The sequence below is a fragment of the Bufo gargarizans genome, chromosome 8 (genome assembly GCF_014858855.1).
Source record: "Bufo gargarizans isolate SCDJY-AF-19 chromosome 8, ASM1485885v1, whole genome shotgun sequence".
NCBI lineage: Eukaryota > Metazoa > Chordata > Amphibia > Anura > Bufonidae > Bufo > Bufo gargarizans.
This window is the reverse complement of record NC_058087.1, coordinates 190,268,795-190,280,568: the sequence shown is the minus strand read 5'-3', so window position 1 is coordinate 190,280,568 and position 11,774 is coordinate 190,268,795. Positions and strand designations below refer to the sequence as shown.

The 11,774-nt window shown below is 47.3% G+C and overlaps 2 protein-coding genes across 2 annotated transcripts; both read left to right on the top strand.

Moving 5' to 3' along the window:
- Window positions 1–7,827: 7,827 nt before the first annotated feature.
- Window positions 7,828–9,357, top strand: LOC122945525 (nuclear factor 7, brain-like). The gene has a single exon (XM_044304588.1). It carries the CDS (start codon window positions 7,828–7,830, stop codon window positions 9,355–9,357), a length of 1,530 nt encoding a protein of 509 aa, XP_044160523.1.
- Window positions 9,358–10,222: 865 nt separating this feature from the next.
- Window positions 10,223–11,551, top strand: LOC122945524 (E3 ubiquitin-protein ligase TRIM39-like). Its single transcript, XM_044304587.1, has one exon. The coding sequence runs from the start codon at window positions 10,223–10,225 to the stop codon at window positions 11,549–11,551; it is 1,329 nt and encodes a 442-aa protein (XP_044160522.1).
- Window positions 11,552–11,774: the final 223 nt, after the last annotated feature.

The window sequence follows — 11,774 nt, the reverse complement described above, 5'->3', positions numbered from 1 at the left end:
TCCCCAAAAGGTAGTAGCGGAGAGACTCGAGTGCCCACTTGATGGCCAGGCACTCTCTCTCCACTATACTGTACCTAGTCTCGGCTGGGGTGAGCTTCCGGCTGAGGAAGACAACGGGATGCTCCTCCCCGTCAATGTCTTGAGATAGTACAGCACCGAGACCTACCTCTGAGGCATCGGTCTGCACTATAAACTCCCTTTTGAAGTCGGGTGTCACCAAAACCGGGGACCCACACAGGGCCGACTTCAAAGCGGAGAAAGCCTTTTCCGCCTGCTCATTCCAGTGGACTGTCACTGACTTGCGTCCCTTCAAAAGGCCTGTCAATGGTGCAGCGACTGTAGCAAAATTGGGGACAAACCTCATATAGTACCCCACCATACCCAGGAACGACTTTACTTGCCGAGTAGTGACAGGTCGGGGCCAATTCCTAATTGCCTCAATTTTGTTCACCTGAGGTTTGATCATTCCGCGCCCAATGACATACCCCAGGTACTTGGTCTCTTCTAACCCTATTGAGCACTTTTTCGGGTTAGCGGTTAAGCCAGCTTTCCTAAGGGAGTCCACTACGGCCTGTACTTTAGGTAAGTGACTTTCCCAGTCGGTGCTATGGACAACGATATCGTCCAGGTACGCCGAAGCGTACCGACGATGTGGACGGAGTACTATGTCCATTAACCTTTGAAACGTGGCGGGAGCGCCATGTAGACCAAAGGGTAATACCTTGTACTGATACAGCCCCTCTGGCGTGACGAAAGCCGTTTTTTCTTTGGCAGCCTCCGTCAATGGTACCTGCCAGTACCCTTTGGTGAGGTCCAACACAGAAAAATACCGGGCTTGGCCCAACTTTTCAATAAGCTCATCCACTCGGGGCATGGGATACGCGTCAAACTTGGACACCTCATTAAGTTTGCGGAAGTCATTACAGAACCTCAACGTCCCGTCTGGCTTGGGTATTAATACTATCGGACTGGCCCACTCACTTTTTGACTCCTCGATGACACCCAGCTGGAGCATTAGCTGCACTTCCTCCGTGATGGCTTGTCGCCGAGCCTCGGGTACCCGGTACGGTTTTAACCGGACTTTCGCCTGAGGCTCAGTGACAATGTCATGCCGGATTACGGACGTGCGTCCAGGGAGATCTGAGAACACATCCGTATTCCGACTAATGAACTCCCTGGCTTCCTGAGCCTGTTTAGAGGAGAGGCTGTCAGCAATTTTCACTGTGACAGCCGCTTCCCCTGCTTCAGACTGAGGGGCCGAAAGCGCTTCCCCTAGGAACCCTGGTCGTGGGCTGTCTTCCGTACAGGTTTCCCTTTCCTTCCACGGCTTGAGCAGATTCACATGGTACACCTGCTGCGGCTTTCGCCTCCCTGGCTGGTGTACTTTGTAATCTACCGGTCCAATTTTTTCTAGTACCTCGTAGGGCCCCTGCCACCTAGCTAGGAACTTACTATCAACAGTCGGTACCAGAACCAACACCCGATCACCCGGGTTAAAGTTTCGGACCCGAGCCTGCCGATTATAGACCCTACTCTGGGCTCGCTGCGCTGCCTCCATATGCTCCCTAACCAGAGGTAACACTGTTTCCATCCGTCCCTGCATCTGGGTGACATACTCAACTACACTTTTGTGCGGTGTGGTTTGTTGTTCCCACGCCTCTTTGGCGACGTCCAATAAACCACGAGGGTGTCTGCCGTATAGCAGTTCGAAGGGCGAGAACCCGGTAGAGGCCTGGGGCACTTCTCGCACTGCGAACATGAGATAGGGCAGAAGAAGGTCCCAGTCCTTCCCATCCTTAGACACCGCTCTTTTCAACATATTTTTTAGCGTCTGGTTAAACCTCTCTACCAGGCCATCCGTTTGCGGATGATACACGGATGTCCGTAACTGTTTTATTTGGAGCAACTTACAGAGTTCCCGCATGACCTTGGACATAAATGGGGTCCCTTGGTCAGTTAGAACCTCCTTAGGCAGACCCACTCTCGAAAACATTTCCATTAACTCCTTAGCTATGAGTTTGGCTGACGTATGACGCAGCGGCACCGCCTCCGGGTACCGCGTGGCATAGTCGAGGATGACCAGGATGTGCTGGTGCCCTCTAGCTGACTTCGGTACTGGGCCTATGAGATCCATAGCGATCCGCTCGAAGGGAACCTCAATAATCGGGAGAGGGACCAGAGGACTACGGAAATGTGGCTGGGGGCTGGTTATCTGGCAGGTTGGGCAAGACTTGCAAAACTCTTCTACCTCTCTGAACACACTGGGCCAGTAAAACCGCTGTAAAATCCGGTCCTGCGTTTTCTGCTGGCCCAGGTGTCCCCCAAGAACATGTTGGTGGGCTAATTTCAACACGAGCTTGCGATATGCCTGGGGCACCACCAACTGTTCAATATGTTCACCCCGTAGTTTATTTACCCGGTACAGCATCTCCTGTTGAACCACAAAACGGGGGAACATAGATTCGGCCCCCGGTTGTTGCGGCTCACCCTCAACTACTACCACATTTTCCCAGGCTCGAGATAGAGTCGGATCCCGGTGTTGTGCTGTACCGAAATTATCCCTAGAGACATTGAGGTCTGCCAGCTCAGGACCCGGCGGCAAATCCTCTACGTCTCCCACCATCACACTTAACGGGGTTGTCTCCCCCTCTTCCACCGAAGTGGCGGTCACCCCTACAGCTGGTCCTTCTGACTCCGGTTCCCAAGGTTCTGGCCTCCCCCCTGAGTCAGGCCACTCTGCTAGGGGTACATCTGTCTCCCGGGTAACTTTCGTATCCGGCCAGAGTGCCGGGAACCCGGGGAAGTCTCTCCCAATGATCAATTCATATGGTAGCTTTGTGGCGACGGCCACCTCATGCATCCACCTGCCGGCCACCATTGACAGAGAGACCAGGGCGGTGGGATACTCCTTTAAGTCCCCATGTATGCAGACTATGCCGACTCTTCGGCCAGTATACTCAGCCGGCCGCACCAGGGCAGCTCTTACCAGGGACACCAGGCTCCCTGAGTCCAGCAGAGCCACCCCCAGAGTGCCCCCCACTTCCACCTGGCACAGGTGGCTATTGTCCATAGTCTCTGAAGTTCCTGTGGCACACAACATTCTGGCATATAATGAGTGGCGGAAGCCATAGTTGGTGTCCATGGGTTCCCCCCGATGGGGACAGTCCGCTCTTATGTGTCCAGGCTCCTGACAACGCCAGCAGACCACCGGGTTTAGGTCGGCAGGGGGTACATCCCGGGCGGGTCTAGCTGGCACCGGCCGCCGGGTCTGGGGCGGAGTTTTCCGGGGTTTGACTGGCCCCCTCCCAAAAGAACCCCCCTGTAGATTTCTGGTGGCCTCATAGCGCTCCACCAGGTCGACCATCTCCAGGGCATTATTCGGAGACACCTGGCCGATCCAGTGCTGGAGAGGGTACGGCAAAGCCCTCCAAAACACATCCGCCAACAGCCGATCCAACATAGCAGTGGGAGACAACATGTCCGGCTGCAGCCATTTTTGCAAACGGTGCAGCAGATCATAATATTGTGGTCTAGCGGGTTCAGCCGGGTTAAATTCCCACCGATGCACCCTCTGGGCCCGGACCAATACATTCACCCCGAGTCTCGCCAGGATCTCACCTTTTACTGTCGGGTAGTCGGCCGCCTGATCATCGGGGAGATCAAACAATACTTGTTGGGAACCGGACGCCAGGAACGGAGCAACGACCTCAGCCCACTGGTCTCGGGGTAACTTTTCCCTCACGGCCACTTTTTCGAAGACCGCCAGATAGGTCTCGACGTCATCCGAGGGGGTCATCTTCGGAATCGCCGCGCGGACAGCTTTCTGGGCATCATGGACATTCTGGGACGCTCCTGACGCCTGCAACGCCATCACATGTTGCAATAGCAGCTGGTTCGTTTCTTGTTGCTGCTTGTTAGCCTCCCGCTGCTGCAAGTTAGCCTCCACGAGGGCCTTCACGACCGCCTCCATTTTGTCAGGGGATACGGGTCGTAACCTTGCCGGCTTAATGTAGGACATGCACTTGTGCCCGGATAAACAAAAAACTTTTCGGCCTTCAGGCCTGCCTCACTGCGTTTGCCCGCATCTTCCACCAAATGTGGGGATTCGCTTTGGTAGGCAGGGTAAGCGGACGCAGTACAGAGGCAAAAACAAGGTTTAAATCAAAGTTCAGTGTTTACTCACACATAGCCAGAAAACAAGCCAAAAGAAAGTGTTCAGTCTTGGTGCCTGTTCACACCACACAAAGTTCACAGTGCAAAAAGACGTCACCTGGTCAGCAGATGATTTTCACCCAGAGTCCGCAGCAGTCTTTAGTGGCCTGTTTCCCCAGCCTATGGCTCACACAAACAGATCCCTCAGTGTCTCAGACCACAGACTCCTCAGCTCCTCTGTCATGGAGGATAATCCACACCACCTGAACATGCTGGCTGGGTTTTTATATTCCAGCCAAAACCCGGCCTGGAACCGTGGGGAACAGCCACCCACCCTGCTCTTTGGCTGCTCCCAATAAGAACCGGCCCGGATTGGCTTTACAGCCATTCTGACAGCTGAAGTGTCAGACTGCACTACAGAACTGACACTTCAGGAAGAAAATCCGGTTCTTACCTCACCGAGGCCAGGAACCTCGGTGACACGTATCTTCCGTCAATGACGGCTCCTTGTTCCTTCTTACAATGGCTAATTTACCACACCCAAAAGTTCAGCTTTATCAAAATTATCTAGGTCCTTTTGTATCTGGGAAATTAGGTGATAATCCTGTAAGAGTCTGGATGAGCAGAGGAGTGCTGTTCCTTCATTATGGGATTGAAGTGTTTTACCGGAAAAGGATCTGGAGGGATATTAATACCAATAATTTGTGACTAGGATTTAATTGTGTAGTATGATATTGTACTAACTATTATAATATACGTGATACGTCGCTACTCTAGAAATCACTGGGTTCTGGAACGGAATTATAATATCATCTGCAAAGTCTAATTGTATGAGTGGTGCTAGCTCCTGGGATTCCTTGTATGAAGAGATGGCTCCTTATAATTTCAGCCAAAGGTCCTAAAATTAAAGCAAAGATAAGTGGGGAAATAGGACACCACCAGGATTTACTCCTATCTGACTAAGGAACGAAGCAATGGATAAGGACAGTACATGGTGTGCTGTCCGCATCTTCTGTGGCCCTATTGAAGTGAATAAGTCCGTGAATGGTGGGGCACAGACTTAACAACTCGTCCAGTGTTGGTGAAAAATGTGTGAATGAAGTCAACTGGAGAGCGTATCATAGCCCTGGTACTGAACAGCTAAAGTTCTCCATTTCTGCTTTGAGTCCTCTGGGGACCAATGTTCCAAAATCAAATATTCTGGGATTCTGCCCTTAACATCTGGGATGTATGGTCCTCCCCTTTCCAATCTCTATCTAATGTTTCAGCTGCTGCAAACATTATGTCCCAGAATTGTAATTGTGTATGAGCGTAAAATGGTTGGATGATGTCTGCTTTTCATCACCTGCTCTTCTATTCTAGGTTGTTCTAACACATTTTATTAGTGTTCTAGAGGTTCTCCCGATATATCTGTTATACGCTATTATGTGAATGACGTTTTTCTGGTGAGTTTTCACTTTATACGGCCTCCTGAAATTGTCCTTTATTTAAAGCCCTTTTTGCACTTGAATGGGGCAAACCTATGTCTTCTATGAACGTTTGTTCCCAATCGTAGCCCTGTGTAGACATCTCAATGATCAGCTGCCACGAGCAGAGAATTGTGAGTCGGATCTCTAATGCGGACTTTAAAACGGCTCACAATCACTGAACACTGAGAACGATCGCTGCTTGTTAGGGGTGGAGGATATGTTGGTGTAAAAAGACTTTGGATTCCTTTATATGGACAGATTTCTGCCTAACGATCGATGATACAGCATGTAGAGATGACCATGAGGATGGGAATAAACAATTATTAATACGATCATTCATCCCCATACAGTTTTCTTTTGTTGGCAGGATATCCTATGTTTCTATCAGGGCAATGTTCTGCCAAAAAAGCTGTAATTTTTGCTTGTTTGTCGGGTGATTGGTCAGCAGTAGAACAAACAAACATCTAGTGAACGTTCCTTTCACAGTATGGTAGGACTGGGGTTCTTTGGGCCCACCAAAGGAAATTATTCTTGGGCCCAACCCTCATATATCATCAATAAAGTCTAATAGGCCTTGATTCAAAGAAATAGACCCTTGTGGTAAATTGTTGTCTCTAAAGGCAGCACCAAATTTTTTTTTTCTTTTGGGTCCTTTATGATATAAGAGCCTAGGCCCATTGGAGGATTCCTTGGTACTCTGGTGGGCCAGTCTGATGCAGACAGGTTAGTCGCTCCAAAGGAAATTATTCTCATCAATAAAGTCTTATAGGTTTTGATTTAGAAATAGACCATAATGGCAGGTGATTAGCTCCAAAGGTAGCCTTTTTTTCTCCTGGACATTTGAGGCCACTGTGGTATCAGATCCTGGGAACACAACGAGGACCTTCTGGTACTCTGGTGGGGCGGTCAGACACTGCTTCACAGACATGGCACATTTTAGTCCATATTGGCTGTTAGAGTTGTTCAAATTACACACCAGTTGATGGATGAAAGATCTTTCTAGGAATGTTCTTTCAAAGAAAGATCTTTTGTCTGGTTATTGCATGAAAATATTAAACCCACCCAACTTTTTTCAAATGATAATGATCTGTGAACGGTTGGCTATATTTCCACTGATGAATGTTAGTTTTTAATTGACATTATCCATTTTCATCCGTTAATGTGTATGGCCACCTGTACACATTGTACCTGCCGGGCGGGATAGTTGTCACACCCCTGATTAGCATCTGTAAGAGATACCTGGGGGGGGGACTCCGAGACCTCTGTATGTGAGGTTCAGGTGAACAATGGACATTTGCATCCTGATGAGGTTCATTCCATCCAGACAAACCCATGGCCCTCCATCTTAAATTCACATAAATGAAATACCGGATATAAACTATAATACATCACAGTACACAGACCTTTTACACAAGGAGATACATTATAAGACGAGCCTTTGTATTGTACATTTGTGTGTTTTATTACGTTGTCCAATGCCGTTTACACGAGGAGAAGTTCCTATGACAAACCATAATAAAAGATGTGACAAACTACAAATAAGAAAATTATTGTTCGTTGTTGGATCGCGGCGTCCGGTCACTAGAAAAGATTAGAACAAACTCTCTTTTCTAATGTCCGATCTGCTCTAAAGATATAACGTAGTTCTGTTATGGTAATAGGCAATAAGTTTACTTTAGGGATTTCTGTCAGTCTTTTTTATGGTAGGAGGTGTATGAATGTTATTATTATTATTATTATGTTCCTCTGCCACCAACCGACTCAGAAGTGATATAATGATGCAAGCAATGTACGGAGCCGTGTAGTTCAGGCTCCTGAGCTACAAGGTGATAGCTGAACGGCAGGGAGTCAGACCCCGCCAATCTGATATGGGTGGCCTACTGTGACGATAGACAATCAGTATTAAAACCCTGGACAACCTCTTTACCGGAGGTTCACACGATGACTCTTCTTCTCCTCTTTGAATACACCTTCATATTTATAACTTCAGTTTTCTAATTTTAACTTCTAGTTTTTCATTTTAGACCTTGATCACATGAAATGGAACTCAGTGGGAATGTCTTCTGTGGCCATTTCTGTGGTCTAAATCACTTCCTTTCATTAACAGGGGGTGGGTATGGGAGGGATTAATTCTTCTTAAGAAACCTCATGCCCTTCTGTAAATCCTTCATATTTAAGCTTTCGATTCCTGCTCCTCCATACCACAATGGCGTCTGCTGATCTGAGGGCCGATCTGGACTGCTCCATCTGCCTGAGCCTCTATACAGATCCCGTATCCCTGAGATGTGGACACAACTTCTGCCGCTCCTGTATTGTGAGTGCGCTGGATGCACAGGAGGCAGCTGGAGTGTATTCCTGTCCTGACTGCAGAGCAGAATATCTGGAGCATGCGGCCCTGGAGAAGAACAGGAAGCTGGGGAACATAGTGGAGCGTTTCTTATCTGCTCAGCCTGATATGGAGGAGACCGGGATCTTCTATACTTACTTTGATTCTCCTGTACCGGCTGTGAGGACATGTCTGCAGTGTGAGGCCTCGTTCTGTGAAAAGCATTTAAGAAGACACCGTAAGTCATCAGAACATACTATGGTTGAACCTACAGTTACCCTGGAGGACAGAAAATGCTCCACACACAAAGAGGTTCTGAAATATTACTGTCCGATGGACGCCGCCTGTATATGTGTGTCCTGCTGGGTGGCTGGAGACAACAAAGGACTTGACGTGGAGCTACTTGACGTGACCTCCGAGAAGGAGAAAGAGAAACTTAGAGCTTTGATTGAGAAAGTGAAGTCTGAGAGAGAAGAAGCTGGAAGAAGAGTCCAGAATCTAAAGGATCATAAGACAGAAGAGGAAGAGAAATTTGTCAGACTTTCTGAGAAAGTCAATGGTCTGTTTACTGATCTCAAGGAGAAGCTGGATGATCTAGAAAAGAGAATCCAGGGTGAGATTTCCAGAGAGAACGATCAGATGTCACACTCAGTCTCTGATCTGGTGAAACAGATGGAGCTACACAAAGATGAGCTGACCAAGAAGATTAATCAATTTGAAGGATTATTTAATTTCACAGATCCACTGACTTTCCTAAAAGGAAACGAAAACTGTTGTGACATCAGTAATAGGAGCTGTGATGTCATCTGTGATGTAAGAGAGGCTCAGTGTCTGGGTGAAGACTTAGTCTCACAGATATTACACAGAGGACTGTTACACTTTGCCAAGAATCTAACTGATATGAAGAAGAAGAGACAGTTCCCAGTGATGGAGAAATCCGACGTACTGCTGGATATAGACCCAGCTTATAATAAGATTAATACATTGGGTGATCTCAGATCTGCGTTTTATACCGCAACATCAAAGGGCAGACCCGATGGGCCACAGAGGTTTATATCCTGTCTGGTTTTAAGCTCCAGCAGCTTCTCCTCTGGGAGACATTACTGGGAGGTGGATGTGAGTCGGGCAGAGAAATGGATCATTGGAATGGCCAAGGAAAGTCTGAAGAGGAAGTTTCATGGAAATGAATCCTTTATTGGTTATAATGAGAAATCCTGGGGTTTGATGTTAATTAATAGTTTTGGTGTGCGCCATAACAATACCTATAAGCTGCTGGTGTCAGACTCTCCTGTGAAGGTTGTCGGGGTCTATTTAGACTGTGATGCTTGGCGTCTGTCCTACTATCAGCTGTGTGACCCCATCAGACACTTACACACATTCACCGCCTCCTTCTGGAAATTCAAAATGTGAGTATATAAGGCCGAAAAAAGACATTTGTCCATCCAGTTCGGCCTGTCATCCTGCAAGTTGATCCAGAGGAAGGCAAAAAAAACAACTGTGAGGTAGAAGCCAATTTTCCTCACTTTAGGGGAATAAAAAATTCCTTCCCGACTCTAATCAGGCAATCAGAATAACTCCCTGGATCAACGACCCCTCTCTAGTAGCTCCAGTAATGACAAGTATACATTGGTTAGGTTACAACTGCTAGATCAATAGGGGTCCCAAAGGATGAAACCCCACAACAACTGTCATGGTCAGACATACACACTGGTGCTCCATTCCAAGCCCATGGGACTGGTGGAGATGGCTGAGTAGAGCACTCTGTCAGTCCCATAGACATTGAATGATGTCTTATTGACCACTAGTCCTTCAGGCTAGGTTCCTGACACAGGATCACCCTTATCAGGTCAGCAAATACATTATAGGCAGTCAAAAAAGGAACACTTTAGGACAAGGCCCTTGTTCTGTGTCCTATTTCCTGCCATAATGGTATGTTATTCCAGAGATGACCTCTCGTGATATACATTTTAATGCAAAGTAAAGCAGAATCTAGGACAAATATATTCACCTTTCTTTGTACAGTGAAAAATGGAAGCCAAAAAGTGGGTGGACAAAATGTAGTGTTCTGGTGACTTTAAACACAACAGGACTGCAGAGTTTTTTCTTCTACACAAAATCTCCACCCTTCTAATGTAAAGAAATATTTTAGGTTTCGTTTCTTGCTCCTCAGTACCGCAATGACGTCTGCTGAGCTGAAGGACAAGCTAAACGGCTCCACCTTCCTGAGCCTCTATACAGATTCGTATCCCTGCATTGCTTATCTACTCAGCTTGATATGGAGGAGACCAGGATCTTCTGTACTTATTGCGATTCTCCTGCACCGGCTGTAAGAACATGTTTGCACTGCGAGGCCTCGTTCTGTGAAAAGCACTTGAGCAAACACAGTAAGTCATCAGAACATATGTTAGTTGAACCCACTGATTCCCTGGAGGACAGAAAATGCTCCACGCACAAGGAGGTGCTGAAATACTATTGTCCAATGGACACCATCTGTATCTGTGTGTCCTGCTGGGTGGCTGGAGACCACAAGGGACATGACATGGAGCTACTGGACATGGCCTCAGACAAGGAGAAAGAGAAACTGGTAAACATCATGGAGAAACTCAACTCAGAGAGAGAGGACATTGAAAAGAAAGTTCACAATCTACAGGATCATAAGAAGGATGAGAAAATGAGGTCTGCGAATATCACTAAGAGAGTCACCATTTTGTTCAAAGACCTCAAGGATCAACTGAGTGCATTAGAGAGAAAAGTCCTTTGTGAGATCACTAGGCAGGAAAATCAAGTTTTGTTGCCAATCAGTGACATGATCCAAGAACTCGAGAAGCAAAGAGATGACCTTGCAAGAAAGCTCCTTCAGGCAGAAGGATTGTGTAAGCTCAGTGACCCTCTCACCTTCTTGACTGAGCTTAGTAAAAGTGACAAGATCAGTTACAGAGCCAGTGATGTCACCAGAGATGTAAAAGATGTTGGGACTCAGAACCACGCATCAGTCTCTCAGATGTTACACCGGGGACTTGCACACATTTCAGACGGCCTGTTTATAAAGATAAAGCGACAATTCCGAGTGATAGAGAAATCAGACGTTTTTCTGGATATAGACACAGCTCATAATAATATTATTATATCTCAGGATCTCCAATCTGCTTCTTATACCGGTACACCACAAAACAGACCTGATGGGCCCAAGAGGTTCAAATCTCGTCAGGTTTTAAGCTCCCACAGCTTCTCCTCTGGGAGACATTACTGGGAGGTGGATGTGAGTCAGGCAGAGAGATGGATGGTTGGGGTGGCCAGGGGAAGTTTGGAGAGGAAGGTGGTGGGTAACGAGTCATTCATTGGTTATAATGAGAAGTCTTGGGCTTTATGTGCAAATTACTTTTTCAGAGCACGGCATAACAATATCCACACAAATTATGGCTGCTATTCTCCTATGAAGGTTGTTGGGATTTATCTGGACTATGCGGCCGGGCGTCTGTCATTCGTTAAGGTGTGTGACCCCATCAGACACTTACACACCTTTACCACCTCCTTCACCGAGCCTCTGCATCTCGCCTTCTATCTCTTCCCAGGTTCTTCTCTCAGGATCCTTAACTCATCTTAAGTAGCTGCTATATGAGCTCCATGTCTGTGCTACGTGTACATTTGCCAACCCTCCTAAAGGAGGTGGCACTGTGCACTGCCCATAGCTGTGAATGTCCCTTTCAAACACGCCAAGAATCATCCAAATGAGTGTTCGTAGGAATGCTCGTTCTCAGTCATTGCCCTTTTTCAGCCAAAATCGATCAGATGCTCGAAAAGCATAAAAATGTCCGCTAATCAGCAGC

Excerpts from the sequence above, each read along its gene's own strand:
- LOC122945524 (XM_044304587.1), top strand. The coding sequence starts at position 10,223 with ATGGAGGAGACCAGGATCTTCTGTACTTATTGCGATTCTCCTGCACCG.
- LOC122945525 (XM_044304588.1), top strand. The coding sequence starts at position 7,828 with ATGGCGTCTGCTGATCTGAGGGCCGATCTGGACTGCTCCATCTGCCTG.